Here is a 21104-nt window from a genome sequence, read left to right as displayed (position 1 = left end):
ATAATATTTATATAAATGTATAATTACATATGTGTAAATGTACATTTATATAAATGTATAATATATATAATATATATTATGTATATATTAAATATATAATATTTATATAAATGTATAATTACATATTTATATTATATATAATATGTTATTAAATATATTATAAATATATAAAAATATATTTTATACAAAATAAAATATTTATAATATGTATAAATAAATATATTTAAATTAATATAATATATATATCCTATACATAATTGAAATATACAAATTGAAATAAACATATTAAATATGTATTTGGAGTTGTTTTTGATATATTGTATGAATGCGGTGTTTTTAGAGTTGTTTTTGAAATACCAATTTATAAGGAATCCAAACGGACCCAAAAGAAAAGGAAAAAAAATGGGATGAAATTAGACAAACGAACTCTGCTAAACCTCCACCGCCATCTACTTCTCTTTAACCCTAAAGCCTAGTTTGGGAGATGAGATTTGAGCAGAAAAGAAAAGAAGGGAAGAGAAATGTAGCATTTCCCACGTTTGACAGTTTTAACTGAAATAGAAAGGAAGAGAATCTGACAGATTTGGAAGGAAAAAGAGGCTGCTACAGTTTAAAAAAATTTCCAGCCCAAATCGGGCGGAAAGTAGAGAAAAGCTAAGGAAAGGCTGCAAAAAATTTTTAGATTACCCATTCTATCCTTAAAAAGCTATTGAATGAAATATTTATTGACCAATGTATCCAAAATCACCTCCTTTCTTTCGTAAACTCCCAAACAACACTAAAATCTCTTCTTTTCTTTTCTTATCCTTTCTTTTCTCTTATAACTTAACCTTTCTCTTCTTTTCTTTTCTATCCTCAACTCACAAACTAGCTATAAAAAGCCTCGACCGCCGTCTCTTCATAATCACCGGAGACGGAAGGTGATTGCACCATTGTTGAGTAAAGGGCATAGGATGCTCCCAATCTGGATGGGTTACGTCAAGGAAGAAGCGACCTTGGACTGTACCTCAAGTTCCGAAAGATAGGCTATAAGTAAATGGAAAACTGGTATGCGGCGCTTATCAATTCTTTCAGGCGACTCTGTAGCCGCGCACATCACATAGAAAGTTCTCCTACGCGATATCACTAAGAAATCCACTTCTGGGATTCGAGGGGTTCAAGTGCGTAATACTAAACTCAAGGAAGAGGGCTACCCGAGACGGAGCAGGGGAAGAAGGGGGGCCAAATAAGGTTGATCGTTTCCTAATTGCGATTGCCGCCGGTCATCTGTCCATCAACCTCTAACCTCCACCCTCCACCGCTGCAACACCGCCAGTTTCTTCAAATTTCAAGGCTTAAGCAACGCACAAGGTGTCGAGTTCAGTCTGGTAATTTTTAGAATCTGAAGCTAATTGTGTTCTTCATTTTTGCTTGATGATGGAAAGAGAATCGTTATGCTCTGGACGTTATTGTGGGGGAAAAAATAGATAGAATAGAAGAATATTTCTGCCCTTTTTCTCTGGACATTCTGGAAGCAACAATTTGATTATTAATTAAAGAGTTAATTCGTCTAATGAGTAGCCAAGTGGAACTAATAAAGGTATTAGGTGATAGCTTTAAACTGCTTATTAAATTCTAAACTTTCAATTTTGTGGTAATTGACAAATATAGCATGCAAGTTAGATTACAAAAAGGTTAAGTTCTTGCATGCTAGTCTGGTTTGTAGTGATCTTGTAGGCTATTTTAGACCTTCTATGTGTTTTTTCTGTCATGGCAATTTATAGTCTGGTACTTTTTCTAGCATAAATGACTAATTACATTCATGAAATTTGTATAACTTTACATTTGGTGAATTGTTTGGTGAAAGGGATATAAATTTGGATGATTGGGTTCTTGGTTATATTTTGTAAATTTGATTCAGGGATATATATATATATATATAACGTATTTATAACATTATCCGGTTCGACCTCCTATCGACCCCGGTCGAACCCATTGACCCCTGACCCCTGAACTTGGCCGAGTCAATTCCCGGTCCAAGTCTGAAAACATAGTAAAATATTTGTTGACTAAAATAAGAATAGATTTTTCATTCTTTCGTTAGACAACTTGCAATTGAAGAACTAAACCTTTACGTATTACTGATTATACAAGGAAAATGGAACTTGTTACAAAATAATGGCATGAGAGAAGGAAAAAATAAAAGAAAAAGTGGTAGAAAAGTAAAAAGGGAATGAGTCAAAAAAGAAGAGAAGAAAAAAAATATTGCATGGGCACTTTTGTCCAAAAAATCAAAAGAGGAGTGCATAAAGCGCCTATTAAAGAAGTTTAGGGGTAAAGGTCAATTGAGGGCAAAGTTCAGGGGTTTAGTGCATTTAACCAAAAAATAAAAACATCAAAAAGAGTTGGTAGGTATAATGATACATTCAACGAAACTACGTCGTTTCTCTCAGAAGCTTAACAATCAACGTTTCGGACCCTTAGCCGTTTCACCTCACTCAATCACTCCAAGACATTCACTAAATTCAAACTTCAATTTGGAATTCGAACTTTTCCCAGAAAATTTTCGCAATTTCGGTAAGTTGTTTTAGTCTTTTTGCGTTTATTAAATGTATGATTTCGCTGATTTTGTGTTTAATTCTGGATAAAAATGTTGGTGTGTGTATCTGAATGGGTGTAGCCATCTGCATTGGTATTCAAGCTCTGAATTTTACGGTTTTATTCTGCTTTCGAGTTGTGGTTTTTCTGCTTCCTTTTTTGTTCCCCCCCTTTTTCTGGTACTTAAGTTTTCCGATGAAAATACATGGCTATGAATGTTTATTGGTATCTGCATTGCATTGGAATCTCAAAAATTGGCTGTTTTTGTTTTATTTTGTGGGTTTCTGTCTTCTGCAGTGATATGTACTTAATTTTGACTGAATAATGTGAAAACAACGTAATTAAGCTGGATTAAGGACTAATGTAAGAGAATATTTGATTGAAATATTCATTTAGGTAGGGATTTTCCGTGTAGAGGTCTATCAATGCATATTTGTTTGAGTATTAAATGTAGTGTTCAATTTAATTTGTTCGAGTTTCATTCTACCGATTCTTCTGTTCTTTTTTTAGTAAGTGCAGAATTTTTTTTTATTTTTTAATTTTTTCTGTGGTTGGGAGTGTCTTGTTGTCATAAATTTTAGTATTTTTCCCTGATAAAGGTTGTACGTGATGTTTCTAATTTACTGCAAATTAAGATCGGTTGTTAGTTGAGAAATATCACACACACAAAAGTTTTAAAGAACATGGGTAGTTGAGAAATTTCTGAGTTGTAATGAGTTCTAAAGTCATTATAAGACAATTAAACCTTGACTTTTCAATGTTAATGTATTGACCAAGTGTACTTAAAGGTGCTATTTCCAGGATTTGGTTACTTTCACTTCTTCTGTATAAAGTGTAGCTTAGAAGGAGTTCCTTCACCCTGCTGGTTTCTCCAGCTCTGTAAGAATACATGATTGAATATGATATTTCTTGCCTCAAAAAAGATATCCTTTTGTGCTTGTTTCTGTATAGTCCTGTAAACTAGTGGGCTTATCTGGAATAGTTAAGTGGAGTATACAATTGCATCAGGCTGAAATAGTGAAATTTTCGACAAGCTAAAATGATATATCATCTTTGAGCTCCTTGGGTTTCTCATAAATAGGAATTTTTTTCTCTGGTACCATTTTTCAGGTTGTTGGAATATGTTTAACTGCTGATTGAGATATAACTGCAGAGATTCCATTATGTCTAGACATATGTTTTTCACTTTTTTCTTCAGAATCTGTCTCGTCACTGACATGGGAGTCATTCTCCTACCTACTCTAATCCCCATAAAACCCTAACAATTTTACAGCTCTAACACTGCAGAATTTTTGCTTTGCTCCACAATGCCAAGAAACGATGACGTCCGCTTCACTTCTTGCTCTATCAAGCTTCCACCACTTGGTCACAATTCCTCTATCACTTTCTTCTCAAAGCTCCAATTCACCTCTCAATTCTTAATCAATTCTCTAATGAAACCCCAAAAGTCTCTCAATTTCAACTTTAACCTCAAAAAGAACTCCATCACCAATTTCTTTACTAATTTCCCTAAACCCCTGAATTTGCTTAGTTCCTTCCGTTTTCACCCTCCTTTGAAGTCCTCCCTTCTCTGCTCTGCTTCTCTTGCACTTTCTGATGGTGGTAATGCCGAGTCTGACTTGAGTGGGTCCACAAATCAGACAGTGCTGAAGAGTCCGAGTCAGAGTCAGATTACAAGTCGTGATGAAGAGAGGGTTTTGATAAGTGAAGTGTGGGTGACGAACAAAGATGGAGATGAACTCGAAAGGAAGGATTTGGAGAGTGAGGCCAAAAATGCTTTGAAGGCTTCGCGGCCGAATTCAGCGTTGACCGTTCGTGATGTTCAGGAGGATGTTCATCGGATAATTGCTAGTGGATATTTTGCCTCTTGCATGCCGGTTGCAGTCGATACCCGGGATGGCATTCGACTGGTGTTTCAGGTACTCTACATTCCACAAATACTTGTGTGCTTATTTTATGTCTTTATGTTTTCAGCAATTTTATTTTCTTTGTATGGGGATTGATTAAATATAACTCGTGCATTTGTATTGTCATTTGTTTGCTTTTGGAATGAAATAGAGAAAGTACAGTCGATTTTGGGGATTGAGAACGATGTAAATTTTGTGGAGATGAACTTGGGAATAGTTCCTTTGGAACTTGCAAGTTTTAAATAGCGCACATTGGAGCAGAAAATTGAAAGTACTTTGGAAAGATTGGTGAAAAGGGTGTTCTTCGAGCTGTATTTTTACAGAAATGCATTCATAATTCCTTTGCATTACCTAGGCTGAAGTTATGTGGTCTTTATGCAATCCCACAACTAGCAAGCCCATCCTTTTTGAAAGCTTTTGCAAACTATTTTAGGTTGACTTTGGTGGTCAAAGTGACATTATCAATTTTCTCAACAAGAAAGTTGTTGAACCAGTGGTGTCACTGTTGATTTTATGGCATGCGTGTTGGAGGGGGCACTTGTAGTTAAATGGCCTGCTCTATTTTTTTTTTCTTTTGAAATAGACAATATCAATAATTGGTAACAACAAAGTTTTTAACTTCCATAAAGCTATTGGATTTTATGTGAACCTTGGTGCACACAGTAAAATGAGAATATTGGTTTGGCAACATGTCAGAATCATAGTTAGAATTTAAGTAATGCTGTGAAGAAGGTCTAAGAAGTAGATAATATACTTCAATTACATCCAAGCTGTAGTGGATTCAAAGTGAGGCCCCTACCCCCACAAAATTCCACTAGCATAGCCGTCAACTTTTCCAAATCTTTAGCTTTGCCCCCAATAAGTTTTTCAACAGTGAATGTATTACTCCAAGATCAATTGAATAGTTTTGTAATTTGATGTAATTGGAATACTAAACAATCCAAAATCAAATGCTTTTTACTCCAATCATTTAGTTTCCTTGGAAGTCATTTGATTTATTACCCATCAGTTAAGTATATTGTCTGGATTTTTTCCAATAAAACAAAAAATACATTTTGGTATTTAGTGCATATGATTAAGTAACTGCTCTGCTCAATGAAAGATAAAGTGAAGATAATATTTTCCAATGCAATGTGGGTGATTTTTTTTTCAGTATAATACAAGTTTTCTGTCCTTGTACCTAACAATATTGCAGGTCAATGAGCAATTTAAAAATATTAAGTATGCTTTTGAAAGGAAAATGATTATTTTTACTAGTAAGTTTGGGCATGTCATTTTGGGTTATACTAATCATGCTATAAATGTATTCTTTTTACTTTGTCACATAAGTATTGTTGTTGTATCTTTTAGAAAAAAATAAGAAGAAACCCTAATACTGTTTTTGTCCCCACTGGAAACTAATTTTGGCTTTGCCACTGCATCCAAGCTTTGGTAGTCTTAGCTAAACCGGGAGAAAACCTTAGCTGAGACTGATTTGTATTCACTGACTGCCTAATTGGATTCCATTTGTCTGAATTTTTGTCTTGTGTGACAACAAAATCTCTAGGGGCATCATTTGCAATTACTTTTTAAGAGTTGAGTGCATAGTATCAATATTGATGTTGTATACCTGTGTTAGCCCCTTGTCTGTAAAATAAATGAAGGACTTTTAGAATACTCGTAAAGTCAAGGATGTTTTGTTTTGGGTGTCTTTTTGGTTAATAAACTGAAAAAAGCTGAGCTGAGAGAGAACTTTTTATTAAGTCTTTGTATGAAAATTGAATTTTCTCTTCTTAGATGTAATTCAAACATTTCAAATATGAACTATGGACAAATGAATTCTCTTTTTTTTTTTTCTTGGAGGTTGAGCAAAAGATAAAACTAGGTTTTGAAAATTTTTTGTAGTTGCAAAAAGGTATTAAACTGACTGAGCTTGCCTTTAGGTTGGAAGCTTCATTAGGCTTGTTTTCTTTTTGTTTTGAAGCTGTCAACCGTCGGCTTTTATGGGCCTTTCTTTTTTACCCTCCCATGTCTGCCCACACCCTTCCTATCCCTAATTGCTAGGCACAAGATTCAAACTCTGCATCTAGTCGAGGGAAAGACTCCAAGAGTCCTCCCTTGACCACTAGTCTGTTTTAGTTTGTTTATTAAATTATTTTGAAAGTCTCTTTATTAAAGAAAAGAAATGAGGCACCAAGAGGGTGCACAAGCCAATTTATTATACTAACTATTTTACTCCACAATGTTGTGTTTCATCTGGGATCGTGCTATGGATAAGAACAACATATTCCATGAAACAATTTCAGATGTTTCTTGTTCACTTCATTTTAGGATCCTAAAAATGTATAGACAAGCTATGTCTCAAAGTGCTAGCTTTTTTCTTGTATAAAAGCTTTAGCATATCAACAGATTACATGCCTTGGCATTTTCCACTGAATACTACAAGTCACTAAGAAGTTAATCCATAAATCAAAAACCTATTGGTCAGTGAAATAGAGATGATAAATCATTTGTTTCTTCATCTTTTAGACAAAAAATAGCAGTTCACATTGATTTTCTTTCTTTTTCTCAAGATATTACCAGTTAGGATTTTTGTGCCACAGCTTCCCAAGCTAAAAGAGCTACTGTTTTGGGGCACTGCTCTTCCAAATCCGTTTCCACAGGAAGAAAGCGCATAACAATCTAATTGAACCTATAAATTCACAGAAGGAATTAATGCTCAATTTTCTCCTGATTAAAGCTGAGGGAGGTGGAGGGGTTGAAACTATGGGAGCGATTATTTTCAAGCTTGATGGAGCCAGGTAGGTGATGAATGTGTGCTTAAATAGGACGCTTTTGTCATATTTGAAGAGTTAGGTCCCTTTCCTTGAGAATATTCAATCTTGAAGGATGAATACAAGCCCTGTCACTTAGAATTGCACTTCTTTTAAAGATTCTTGTATATATTCACTGAAATAAAATTTTATTCGTCTGCGTTGTCTGGCAAACCTAATATAGTGCACCTTGCAAAAGATCAATGTTTGCCGACGGGCTGTTTGTTGGCCATGGCTTTTGGGGACCTTTCATCCCTCAACAGTTTTAAAGGCTGATTGTAGACATCTTTCAGTTAAACTCATTTGGAAGTCACTGCATAACCACTACAGTTATGAATATTTCTCTATGTTGGTTATGTTGTCCTACTCCTTATGGTTCCTTTTTCACATCTGAGGTGCTTTAACTTACCAAAACTTACAGTTTGATTACTTCCCCAGGTAATTCCCTGCAAATCAAATGGGCTATAAAATATCACTTTTTGTCTGGCCATTACATTGTAATTCAATATCTTTATTGAAAAAAAATTGCTTGCTGTGAATAACATCCACTCTATACATGAAAGAGAGAGGAAAAGAATAAAATCTTGATTTCTTTTCATTTTTTTTTAGTAGGAGAGGGGTAGGATTTAAGAAACAGGGAGGGGAAAGGGGGGTTTGAACTCAGGACCTTTAAATCTTGGTGCCTCAGCCTTAGCGTCTAGGCCAATGCCTCCTTGGCTAAGTAAAAGATTGATTCATTTCTATCTGATTGATGGCAATTCTTAGTTTCTGTAAGATTGGGATCCTTGCTTTCTATATATGCACTTTCACTGACTTTTGCCTATCTATGGCTGAATGTCACCAAAAAAGTTTAGATCAAGAAAAAGTGCAAAAAATGTTTACCAATAAAATTATGTACATTTCTTTGGACCCTGCTGTCATGCACCATGGGCAAGCCCTACAGATAGGTGGCATGCACCTGGTGAGATTTATATGTACGGCACACTCTTTGCTTTTTCATTTTTTGGTAGTTAGTCACTTATTTGTGGCACAAACAATATATTTGTCAATAAACCGCAAGAACCTATATTGGCCCTTTTTATTTAATTCTTCTTGTTAAACTTTTGACCCTCAGTTCCTAAGCAGTGGGCTGTTATGGGATTGTAGAATTTTTTTATAGGCTTCCTTGAAATGTTCATTTATTTAGGGGTTTGTTGCATGTCATGTTGAATAAATTTCTGATTACTACAGGATACTTCTCGGTTTTTTAGACACAGAATTTTCTGTGAATGTGTAGTTATTTGTATGAATTTCTTGTGGCCCAAGGTAGAACCAAACCAAGAGTTCCAGGGGTTGGTGTGTGAAGGAGCTAATGTTCTTCCATCAAAGTTTATAGAGGATGCCTTTCGTGATGGATATGGTATGTTTTCTGGTGCATATTGACCCAAATACCTGAAGCTTGCAAGAGCGCCTCTGCTTCTGCCGTGAATTCCATATTACAAATATTTTAATGTATAGCTTTCTTGTGTTTTGAGTTGCACTTATGTTTTTGTCAAGTCATGCAGGAAAAGTGGTTAACATCAGGCGGCTGGATGAAGTTATAAACTCCATTAATGGTTGGTATATGGAGAGGGGTCTTTTCGGCATGGTTAGTGTCTAATCTGACATGAACAAGGGTTTCTCCTTTGTTTTCCATCTTAAAGAGTTATAGGACTTCGATAATTGTGAGGCCATCAAGTTGACAAAGAGTTCATATCTTATTGAATCTTGATCTATTTCTAGGTATCAGGTATAGAGATTCTCTCTGGTGGCGTTATTAGGTTACAGGTTTCAGAAGCTGAGGTCAACAATGTGACAATACGTTTTCTTGACAGGACGTAAGAACTTGATGCTGGACTGTTATGCTTATCGCATACTAAATTTTCCTCTTAAGGGTGATTTCATATATCCTAATTTTTCCTATTACTGCAGTGGAGAGCCAACTGTTGGCAAAACAAGGCCTGAAACAATACTACGCCAACTTACCACGAAGAAGGGACAGGTTTAATTCATAGTAACCTTATTAATTTACCTGATTTTGGTGTGTTTATTGGCTTATTTGTCCTTGAGCTATCAAGAAACCTCTTTATTATAAAGTATACTACTTTCTTTTCATGGGGTCCTGGATCTAAATGCTCTGTGAAAAACTTGATGCCAAGTTTGTTGAATTGATCATAGTGGGGAAACATTCTTGAAACAGTTCAGGTTGGCATACTGGTAAAACTGCACATATTTCACCGGGGTCAAGTGTGTTTTAAATGGTTGTTACTTAAATATAGCAATGCATTTTCATTGTGATGAGGAAATCATGATTTGCCAATTCTTCTCTCTCTAGATGATTTTGGACTTATTTGAAGTAGTCTCGTTTTTAATGCTTCTCTCCTCAAATGAACTTAAAAGAGTATTACACAAGTTCCACATACCACAAACTTTATTTGTTCAACCATGAATGGTTATGGTCAGTAATCAGAAGCTGAACTGCTATAATTACGCTTTATAGAAGCATTAAATATTATATGTCTACATAGTTGTTTTGTTGAACTCCAAAGACATGGAAGCTGTCATTTTGTGCATATATCATGTTTCACTTTCCAGATATAGCATATTTTCTTTAAGAATATGATTTAGTTGACTTCTTTGTCCATATTTAGTAGCAATCATTCTTAGTTTCAAGCCTTGTACAAGATTTAATCTGGATTGGCAAGCAATTTTAGTATCATAATTTTGGTGTTACCACTTTGCCTTTACTTTCTATAGATGCATAACATTGTTGGCAATAAATTTTACATTTTGCTTCCTTTTGTGACTTGGTTCTGAATTTTTCTGATGTAGGTGTACAGTATGCTGCAGGGGAAAAGAGATGTGGATACCCTGCTAACTATGGGTATTATGGAAGATGTTAGTATAATTCCTCAGCCTGCTGGAGGTGAATCAACAGATAACTTTTGCGTAACATTCTAGATGCTTTATTTGTAAAAAATTGTGACATATATCTCTGTACTACTTGTTAATGTTTTCTCTTTTTCTGGGCATAACTCTGCAGACAGTAACAAGATTGATTTGACATTGAATATCGTAGAGCGCAAAAGTGGAGGGGGAATCTCAGCTGGTGGTGGAATTTCAAGCGGGTATGTGTATAAAAAATGTGATATTTAGCATGGGCACATGTACATACAGGTATGTGTGCTAATTTTAACGTCTTTTGCTGCAATTTACTTGTTTGACTTTGTTTTGTAGGATAACAAGTGGCCCTCTAGCTGGACTGATAGGAAGGTAATCTTGCTGCTACAAATGATTTTTCTCAGCATAAAGTTATTGTTTTCTTGTTTTAGCTTTTGCTTCAAATTATTTTAGCATGCTCTTCTGATGACTCTCTCTGTCTCGACTGATTGATTTTTTATTTTCTTTGGTTATTACTAGAAGTACCACATCGTAATGAGTTTTTCTTTACTAAGATGTTGGCTTTCATTCTAACAACACTATATAATTGGTTTGATCAACTCAGAAAATGAGGTGTTGTATACTCTTTATTTCTGAGTATTTGAGGTCTTTCTAATTGAAATTGTAAATGGATTTCATTTCTCATAAACAACCCCTCTTTTACTTGTACCCAAATCCCCCTTGAAAGAAGAAAAATTATCTGGCTCCTGATTGGGATATCTGTTAAGCTAAATTTTCATCACGTTATTTATATGCTCTTGTAAATGGGATCTATATTACACTTCATACATGTTACAATTGTCTGAAAGACCAGCATAGAGTCATCTTGTATTAAAAAAAGAATTCCGTGTCATAACGCTGTTGTGCTTGTTGTGTATCTCAGTACATGATACCTATTTAAATTAATAAAGTATGCTGCTTTATCATATTGTTTAACTGCAGCTGTGCAATTTACCACAAAAATCTATTCGGGAAAAACCAAAAGCTTAATGTGTCATTGGAGAGGGGGCAAATTGACTCAATATTCAGAATTAACTATACGGACCCATGGATTGAAGGAGATGATACAAGGACCTCAAGGTCAATCATGATCCAGGTATTAGGACTAGATCAAAATCTCATCTTTTACTTAAGACTTTCTATTTGACTCAGTTTCTTTAAATAGAATTCCAGAACCCCTACACTTGTTCATGGGAACCAACCCGATAGTAATAGCTTTACGATCGGGCGTGTAACAGCTGGAATTGAATACGGCCGGCCATTCAGGCCAAAGTGGAATGGAACTCTGGGAGTTATTTTTCAGGTAATTTCCTGATGTGCAGTTATGTGCCTATTTCGTTTAGAAACTGGTTCATTATTTCTCTAGGCATTTCTCTGTGTTTATGTGAATAACATATATGGCAATCATTTAGTTTTTGTTGTTTGGTATCCTGGTTGAAATTGAACTAGAATGCATGAACTTCTAAGAAGTGCATGCTAAATGTTTAAAGGGCAATGATATCCACACAAACTTAGCTTTTTGCACATACCTATCATGTTTCTTCTTGCCTACCATGCATGCTTGTCATTTGGCCTAAAAAACACTCAAAGGGTGTGGGAAAAGTTAAAAAGGGTGTATTAATATCATACCCATGTTCAAATCTCAGCTTTTATATCTGATTCTTGGCTTTGCAAGGGCACACTTAGTTAAAAAGGATCAGAGAAAAGAATATAGATGCTGATCATAAAGCATAGGACTGCAAAATATTCGAGCTAAACTCGACTGATCGCTAGCTTGCATGGTCGAAAGCTCAATTTGAAGTGATTGAGCTCAAATTGCTTGGCGACCTCGAGCTTGATTACATATTTGTGAGGTTCAGAAGTTTGTCAAGCTCAATGTATCTCTTCTACACACACTCATTTTTTTTTTTATATATTCTCAAGTGTGTAATTTTTCGCACTTTTTATTTAAAAATGATATATGAATGTTTTTGTGCTACTCAAGCTCGAGTAGGCTCAAACAAGCTGACCTCAATTGAGCTACTTGCAAATTGAGTCTCTCTTACTCACAAACTTATTTTTCTTGTATTCTGTACTTTTTAAATGTGAATTTCTTCCTGCATCGACCTGATGTTCCTTAACATGTTATGCTTTTGTCCGATCCCACAAAAATGTTGATGTTTCATAAGTATCAGTAACTTTCATTTTACTTCCCATTTTTGTACCTTATTTCCTCTGACAAAATTTTGTTGTTGTCAATGTTTTACATTTGCTGGATTTGTATTGACAAATGCTGCTATGCTTGCAGAAAAATCATGATATAACAAAATGCTAGTTTTCCTCATTGTGCATTATGCCTTTGTTGTTAGGTTCATCATTCTTCACTATTTGTTCCTTATTTTACTATGCTAAGTCGCTTAGGACATTCTCGAGTTTTTTGCTTGTTGATTGGCTTCCTTGGCAACAAATGTTCTATGTTTCAGCGTACTGGTGCTCATGATGACAAAGGCAATCCTGTCATAAGGGATTTCTATAGCAGCCCACTTACAGCAAGGTAGGCATTTTTTTATGTTTGCTACAATTTTGGTGACTGCTAGGACTACAAAATTGAGCATCTTTTCATGTAATACTTTTGCTGCAGTGGCAATACCCATGATGACATGCTACTAGCTAAACTTGAGACTGTTTATACTGGTTCTGGAGACCCAGGTTCTTCAATGGTTGGTTATCTGAACTTTATTGTAAACTTTTCTTGATCAATCCTATGTTTTGGTGTTGAGTTTCTAGACTTATTGACCTGCTGCATTAATGTTTTGGCATTGTTGAAATTGTTGTGCAGTTTGCTTTTAACATGGATCAGGGAATTCCTGTTTGGCCAGAATGGCTATTTTTCAACAGAGTGAATGCTCGTGCGAGGAAGGGTTTGGTGCTTGGTCCTGCTTGCTTTCATTTAAGGTACTATCCGTGTACACTTTTTCATGAAGTATTACCTAGATTGGGTTGGAGCTTTTGGTTTTCAATGTCATGGTTTAAGTCTCACAAAAATCAATGTCTGTTTTATACTGTAAGATTAGCTTATTGATTGTTTTGGTTTCTCATCTTTGTAGTTTGTCTGGTGGACATGTTGTGGGAAATTTTCCACCGCATGAAGCATTTGCAATTGGTGGCACCAATAGTGTGCGGGGTTATGAAGAAGGAGCTGTTGGATCAGGTCGGTCTTGTGCGGTTGGTTGTGGAGAAGTTTCATTCCCTCTGGTAGGTGGAGAACCTAAAGTTCGATCCTCAGAATTTGCAATAGTGGATTTTTTTCCTACTGATTCTGTTAATCGCCTTTTATAAGCTGGCATAAGAATTTCTTCCAAAAGTTTTGCTGTGTAATTTGTGCGCTATAACACACATATGGATATGCACGTGTATATATGTACGCATTCTCTAATTCGCACACGTGCACATTGTCTTTGTGTGTGCATTGTCATAGATTTTCCTTTTTCTTTTGATGGTATTTTGTTTTCATGATTTTTAGTATTTTTGTTTCCATTTTGTGGATTATATTTAAGGCACTGAGGGTGTAACATGAATGACATAGGAAAACATATTTATGAAGAGAGCTATGTAAGTTGGCCAAAAAAGGAAGCAAAAGAAAGCAATCTCTGGAAGAACATTCCTGAATTCAAAAGTAAAGGGTATTCAAATGACACTTTTAACGTTCTTAGATGTTCTTTTAAATCAATTGTGCTGTGCTTCCTTTCTCTTTAAAGTGACAGTTTTTAATAAATTAGCTCTTTTATTCTTATTGCTACAATAACTCCAGCTCAACAAATGACCTTTTAAATCATGAGTGATGTTTCATTGTTCTCCAAATCGCAGCTAATGGGGACAACCAAACTCTCTTTTAACCTTGCATTGTCAAATCATGATTTGTGGTTTATCCTTTGATAATGACTCTAATCTCTATGAGGAACTACTCCTGTTTAGAATGTCTTGTAATGAATTCAACTATTTGCAGACAGGGCCAGTTGAAGGGGTCATATTTGCTGATTATGGAACTGACCTTGGATCTGGAACTACTGTGCCAGGTATGCCTTTCTGATCTTCAATGTCTTCTCTGCAACTTGTACTCTTTGGCAGGTTAATAATCTACTCCGCATTACTTGTTTGTGTTGAGTAGAAAAAGTTATTCAGTAAAGTGGCACCAAGTTTTTGATGCTTTTTGCACAGTTCTAGAAGCACTCAACTAAAGCTGCTGTTAAGTGAGCCTCGAGGGTTGTCTGACTTCACCATGGGTGTGTTCCATACATATAAGAAAGTGGGTTTAAGAAAACTTGAAAGAACTTGTGGAACTAAATATGGATAAGATTTGATTGAGCATTTGATTCTTAGTCTAATTGCTCTTCCAGGCAAAGTGTGAAATGGTTTGATGGCATGATGCCTATGCTATTGATGTTGCTAGGTCTTAAAGGCTTGCTTTTGTATTCTGTATGATGATTATGTACTTAGGTCTTTGACAGTATAATGATTCATGATTTACGTAATTGAACTTCATAAATTCAGGTGATCCTGCTGGTGTAAGGCGAAAGCCCGGTAGTGGATATGGCTACGGGCTTGGAATCCGTGTGGATTCTCCTCTGGGGCCTTTAAGACTTGAATATGCATTTAATGATCAACGTAAAGGGAGGTTTCACTTTGGGGTTGGCTTGCGAAACTAAAATGTCCTTGCATGTACCACTCACTCTCTCTGATATCATTTGTTGCTTAAAAGTGCCTAAATTTTGTCTCCTGGAAATAGCTGGTGTGAGGATGAAAAACAATGTTGTTGCCCTTTTCATGTGGAAGCAAATTGAGATAGATTTACCTCATTCAGGCATAATGACGCAGTCTTAAAGCTTGTTGAGCCCACTAATCATGTAAATTTTGGTACAAAGCAATTTTCTTTTTTCTTTTTTTTTTTTCAGTTTAATCTTATGTTGTAGTTTAAATACAAATTTTGTGACAATCAGTGGGAAGGTACAAAATATCTTAATATAGGATTTAGTTTCTAGGAAAAGCAAATTCTGCTGCCAGTTTTTTTTTTTTTTGGCCTTGCCCAAGTCAAAAATCTGTGTTCTGATGGAACTTAAGTTGAAAATCTAAACTTGCATCCTTTCTTCTCTTACCGTTTACCCCTTTGTTGCTCTCTGATGTTGAACTTCGTCAATAACCACTTCCCTCAGTTTTTTGCACGGTGTTGAAGATCAAAGAGGCTTTCATCTCCATTGTTCTTGAACCCAAATGTAAGAAGTTTCTGGCAAGAATGCTAGGACATGTGAGAAGTAGTCTAATTTGCACTTTGCAATTTGACATTTTCTGTCCTGCGCAACTTCGTGCCAAGGGATATGGCTAGAACATTCTCTTACGTTTGTATGTCATATTTGGTAGAAAATACATTTGTACCATAATCATTACTTTTAAACTGCTCTCCAACAAAGGGGTGTCAAGTTGGCTAACAGCTATATGTCATATCCTATGGAAAATACAATTACCATATTCATTATGTTCAAACTGGTCTCTAGCTAAAGGGTTTGCTCGAAAGGAGAGAAAAATATTGAAACTATTGCAGCATATGGAATTTCTACAGGCAACTTTCACTTTCCATAAACTATAGAAAATTTCCCTATGTTTAAAAAATACCCAGAAAACCCTTTTATGGTTTGGAACTAAAGTGGAATTTGGATATTAATGGTTCAAACTAACGGATAAATTCTGAATGATAATGCTACCCTAAAAGAGTATTCTATAGATTTAATAAAAATTTAGTTGGTTCAAATGAGAAACAAAGCGTTTTGGGGTTTATCAATATTTTAAGATTTAATGGATCAAAGTGAAATTACTTAAAATTCATTGGATTTAATAAAAAATATTAGTGGGTTGAAATAACGAAAATGTTAGAAACAACAAAGATGAATCATGATGTGGCCAACGTTCATTGAATACTTTTATGATATTGATCCACGTTATAGTGTGAAATATCTTAAGAGAATTCAATATCCACGTTATACTTTGGAACATGTACGTTTGGTATTAGATAGTATTGGCATAGTTGATACTTTTCATAATTTGATGTACATTTATAAAAATAGTTGTATTTATGCATTAAAATAGTGTACAGGAGCAAAATTTATCCATACAACAAAATTATGTAAATATGCTCCACATCATGTAAATTGTGCGATAACTACACAACCATATAGAATTCCTAACCGTACCTATCCTGAACCTAAAAAGTTTCTACTTGTATCTACTTGCCACACACCTAGTAGTTCATGCTATGCATGAGTATCAAAAGATGACGCCTAGCAAGCTATTTCTATGAAAATTGTTTTCAACGTTAAAGGACTGAGATGTCTCTGAATACTTTTGCGCAGATGAACTCCTAACCGACAATTGTATGTATCTATCCCTTCAGAAATTTATCAGGGTTCGAACTAATTACTTGACAAGTTTAGTAGTTAGTCTTAGATCAACGACAAGTTTAATGATAGTATTCTAATTCTATCACTTTAATCACTTCTTTTGGTTTCACTATCTAATGATCAATAAGTAGTGTTTCTGGCACGGTTGGTAGTTGCTAGGGATATGGAGCCTCAAGAATCACAGATACGATTGCTGGAGGCCACCACAGGTGCCGGGTAGGGGCAGCCGTTGCTACCCTAAAGAAGTGAAAAAAATTGAAGTGTTATGAACTATTACCTTAAAAAATTATTTTTAATCTTTCCTACATTATCATTGTATACACTGACGGTTTTATGTACCGCCATATCATTTCAATTTAAATTTAAACACCAAATTTTATATTTATGATACACATCTAGATTCGCAAGCGGATATACTAACGGTGTATGAAAAGATTTACCAAAAAAAAAAATCCCACTATTCCAAGACAAAGAATGGCCTTTTATGTTATAATTTTTATTTTTTTGGTTTAATAAATGTCACCGAGTGATCTATCAATTCTATTTCCGAAATTTATTACTGGGCTATTGAATGGTTTGATTCAGATTGAAAATTAGGTTCAGGGATGTAATAGCTTTAATTTTTAAATGTCAGGGATGAATTTGCTTTATTTTAAAAGTGAGGGACGAAAAGAATATTTTTGCGAAATGTGAAAGATGAAACAGGTCATTTTCCTTTTTGATTAAATACTTGACCCCAAATTTTAGACATGCTATGCAGTAAACGTTATACATGTTCAAAGGCAAATGCTGGTGGTGTAGACATTTATTTATGTTGCAGCATTTGATTATGTTGTTCCAAGTTCTTTGCCGATCAATTGAGGATTTGGGGCAGGAATTGGGCTAGTTCCTTCGATTATTGGCCAAAAAATAAAAAATCGGAAGAATATTGTTCTGACATAACATGGGTATAAAACTATATCTGCCAAGCATAGTCAGTCCGGCAGGAAAGAAAAAATAATTTTTTTTTTTAAATGATGGCTGCTGGGCTTGCGGCCAAGCTGTAAATTTTTTTTTTTTTTTAAATATGATGAAAAAGTGCAAGTAAACATATTTACAACAAAATCATTCTCTAATACATTTACACCATCAATTCTGTACTAGTTAGTAGAGGGCTAAAATTAGTGAAATAGGGTCAATTGCCTAGTCAAATTTCTACGGCTCTAACTAAACAGTCTTTTCCAAGCAAAGAAAATCTGCTCCAGCAAACAATCACATAGCCCAACGTATATCATCAATTGTAAGTCACAGAAATTGTTATGTCCAAACAGATTATGAAAAAAGAGCACCCACCAAAGGAACTTGGTTATTTGCCTGGCATCCACTTCAATGGGGGCTCTTTTTTCCCAGTTAGCAACGCAGCTCTTTTTCTTAATCCTCTGGCTCCGTTTCCACATCCACTGCCACCATGTAGCCATCCATATTGATTGAAATAACAGAAGCAAATGAAAATAAAAATTCAAAATTTACCCAACAGAGAAAAATATGCTGACCAGCAATTAGTCAAAATCCTTACTAATTTTAAGACTAATATCACTTAATAAATTTCAACAAATAATCTACTATACGTAGTATATACTAACCATTTCTAAGATAGAGGATATATCTAGCTGTTTTGCAGTAACCAAACGATCACAGCTAAAAATTTGATCACTGAGTCAAGAACTGATTCATCATGAGTTTCCTCTTCCTCCTCCTTTTTGGCTGCTCCAAAACATATGGATAAAAAAAAAATTTCTAAGCCCGGCAGCCCAACATTTAAAATTTTTTTTTTCTTTGTTGGCAAGCATAGTTTCATACCATACCTATGTCAGAACAACATTCTTCCGATTTTTTTTGTTGGACAATAATTGAAGGAATTAGCCAAGGAACAGTCAACAAAGAAACCGTCCGGACCAATTTTGTGCATTTTGCCAGTTTGCACATGATTAACTCACTTTGCACAATATATAACTATAGAACAAAATTTTGTGAGCCCCACAGATGATGTGAAAAATGATTTATAAAACGAAATTTGGACCTTACATTTTTTTTTTGGTCAAATCTTGGCCATCAACCTTTCAGAACCGTTGCTTCCTGCAACCGTTCCTGCCCCAAATCCATCAATTAAGGAGACTAGATTTTGCTGCTGCTAAAAATTTTGTATGGCAAGCAAGGAACAGATGCATCTTTCAACAGAGGAAGATACAGCCTGTGCAAGTGGTGCATGAAGCAGTGAATGCTGTGTGCGGCATATAGGCTCTCGTACAAAAGTGACTCAGAATAGGGAAGATCTGGATTTGATTCTGGAATGGGGGGAGAGATCTTCGTTGTTTACTGATTTTCCCAGATTGTTTGGCCCACATTCAATTTTATTAGCTCTGATGTTATCTTATGAGTGTATAGACTAGTCTAGCCTGATGCGTATAAAGTTCTCCGATGTATATACAGTTTAATGTAAAGCTTCCTTGTCTATCATGAAAAGGGTTATTTTGTGCCAAATTTTTTTTAATAAATAAATAATAAATTTAAGGGTTTAAAAGGAAAAACCATAGGGCCCAAGCTTCCAATATTGCATGGAAAATCATATTAACTTGAAAAAGATGAGACTCGATGAACTACCTAAAATTTACTTTAAAAGAAATTCCTCCGATATAAATATTGGATAGGCAAAAATTCAAGAGAAGTATAATCTAAAGAAAAATAATAAGTACCGATCACCATATTTCTCCGAGCGTGCAATATTGCCAAAATAGATGTTTTTCCGCTAGAGCAATTTTTATATAAATGTCTAAACTACCCTTTTTAGATGGTCAAAACACCATTTCGCTTTTGATATTTCCCAATCTCTCTGTCAAATTCAATTCCCTATCCTCCTCCAAGTCTTCCATTGTTAGCCTCGGCTCCCACCCTTCCTGTAACAAACTATCGCACCGCCTCCTTGCCCTCAGATAAAGACTACTCCCATGTCTCACAATGATTACACATCTCTTAGCCGCCTTATTTATCCCTTTCTTCACCAAATTAAAAGCCCTTTCACAGCCACTTCAAAATCCCTCAACTCTCTCTACTCAATCTAACTATCATCCCAGCCCAGAATTCTGAAAGAAGCAATGCCGAAGGTGATTGCAAACTAAAATATCAGAGGGTTTTGATGGTTGTACTTATGTTTGATAAAGTTAGGTTGGAATCTTCCATGTTTATGTGTTTCGTTGAGCAATGGATTTCTTCTCCTAATTTAATCAAGAAATCATCAGACATCTTCCACAAACACAAGTTAATAATGTCATAATGCATAACAAGGGAATAATGCCCATTTGAATTGCAATTGAATATTGGATAATGATGGCAGTGTTGTAGTTGTGGTGGCCTGGTTCGGTGGCTTTACGGATGCACTTGGGTTTTTAATCAGTGAAAGGAATCTGAGGATGGCAAATAAAAGAAAAGGAGGGCCAAATTTTGAGCAATACTTTATTACAAGATTTTGGTTGATTCCAGTGATGACAATATGCTATTCTTCAATATTGGTAACGATGTTTATCGAGGAAGTGGTGTATGTCAGAAGGTGCTACGATTGTTGTAACATTGAAATTGAAGGATAGAAAGGCAATTTCGACGTTTAGGTGAGACTTGCACTGGTTGGCAAATTTGTGCTCTAGCAGCATCGCCAGCCTATCTCTCCGCCCTTAGATTGAGGGTTCAAATCCTGAACCTAAAAGTTAGGGATGGAAAGGGAATCGCGTAAACCTTCATTAGTCACAATAAAGAATTATCTTTGTTAAACTATTGCACTTATTTTAGTACTTAAATGAGTGAGATGATTTCTTGTTCTGGGGAAGGCGATCCTGCAATGGCGTGGGGAGAGAAGAAACAATGTCGATACCTAGCATATCAACTGGAGTGGCGAATAATCACTTCCTCTGAGAGAGAGAGAGAGAGAGAGAGAGATTATGGGTTCCGATAATACTCAAAAAATCTGGACATTATTGAGTTAGAGGTTTCAGTGGAGACTGTCAATGGGCTGGAAACTAAGGATCTTCAACAAGTCACCGGAAACCTGACAGACATACCAATTAAGAATCTTGCATTTGCCTCTTATCAAATTTTCACTTTGGCTTCTATTGCGGTATAAAATGCCCTAGCATTGAGAAACGAGTTCCATCTCAAGATCACATACATTCCTTCAACACCATCTATAGTACACACAAAAAGTTTCATGGATGATTTAAGGCTTTCGCTCAGTTTTGTTTACCTCGTTAGTAGCAAATAACAACCGTCATTCTAATCCTTTCAGAACCTCAAACCAGCTCCGTATCTTTAATTTCAACTGGCGGCCAACAACATCCAATCCCAGTGCACAATACTTTCTGAACTTGCTTCGTCATACTAGTTGAACATGGAAGATGCAGAAGAATTTGGGGAAA

At 35.4% G+C, this 21104-nt stretch overlaps 1 protein-coding gene across 4 annotated transcripts; it reads left to right on the top strand.

The window, feature by feature from the left end:
• The first annotated feature begins 880 nt into the window (after window positions 1–880).
• Window positions 881–15352, top strand: LOC113778596 (outer envelope protein 80, chloroplastic). 4 transcript variants are annotated; one of them, XM_027324051.1, is made up of 17 exons: window positions 881–1350; window positions 3865–4496; window positions 8582–8675; window positions 8821–8903; window positions 9038–9132; window positions 9227–9296; window positions 10127–10220; window positions 10338–10422; window positions 10532–10567; window positions 11177–11330; window positions 11400–11537; window positions 12697–12767; window positions 12855–12933; window positions 13053–13168; window positions 13321–13468; window positions 14220–14289; window positions 14765–15352. In XM_027324051.1, exons 2-17 carry the CDS (start codon window positions 3885–3887, stop codon window positions 14917–14919), a joined length of 2100 nt encoding a protein of 699 aa, XP_027179852.1. In that variant the 5' UTR covers window positions 881–1350; window positions 3865–3884; the 3' UTR covers window positions 14920–15352. The 4 variants fall into 4 exon arrangements, with proteins under 4 accessions (XP_027179852.1, XP_027179851.1, XP_027179850.1 ...); XM_027324050.1 differs by having other exon boundaries at window positions 881–1367; XM_027324049.1 differs by having other exon boundaries at window positions 881–1367; window positions 3851–4496.
• The last annotated feature ends 5752 nt before the right edge of the window (window positions 15353–21104 follow it).

The sequence above is a fragment of the Coffea eugenioides genome, chromosome 7 (genome assembly GCF_003713205.1).
Source record: "Coffea eugenioides isolate CCC68of chromosome 7, Ceug_1.0, whole genome shotgun sequence".
In the NCBI taxonomy this organism is placed as follows: domain Eukaryota; kingdom Viridiplantae; phylum Streptophyta; class Magnoliopsida; order Gentianales; family Rubiaceae; genus Coffea; species Coffea eugenioides.
This window is presented reverse-complemented; position numbering and strand designations above follow the sequence as displayed.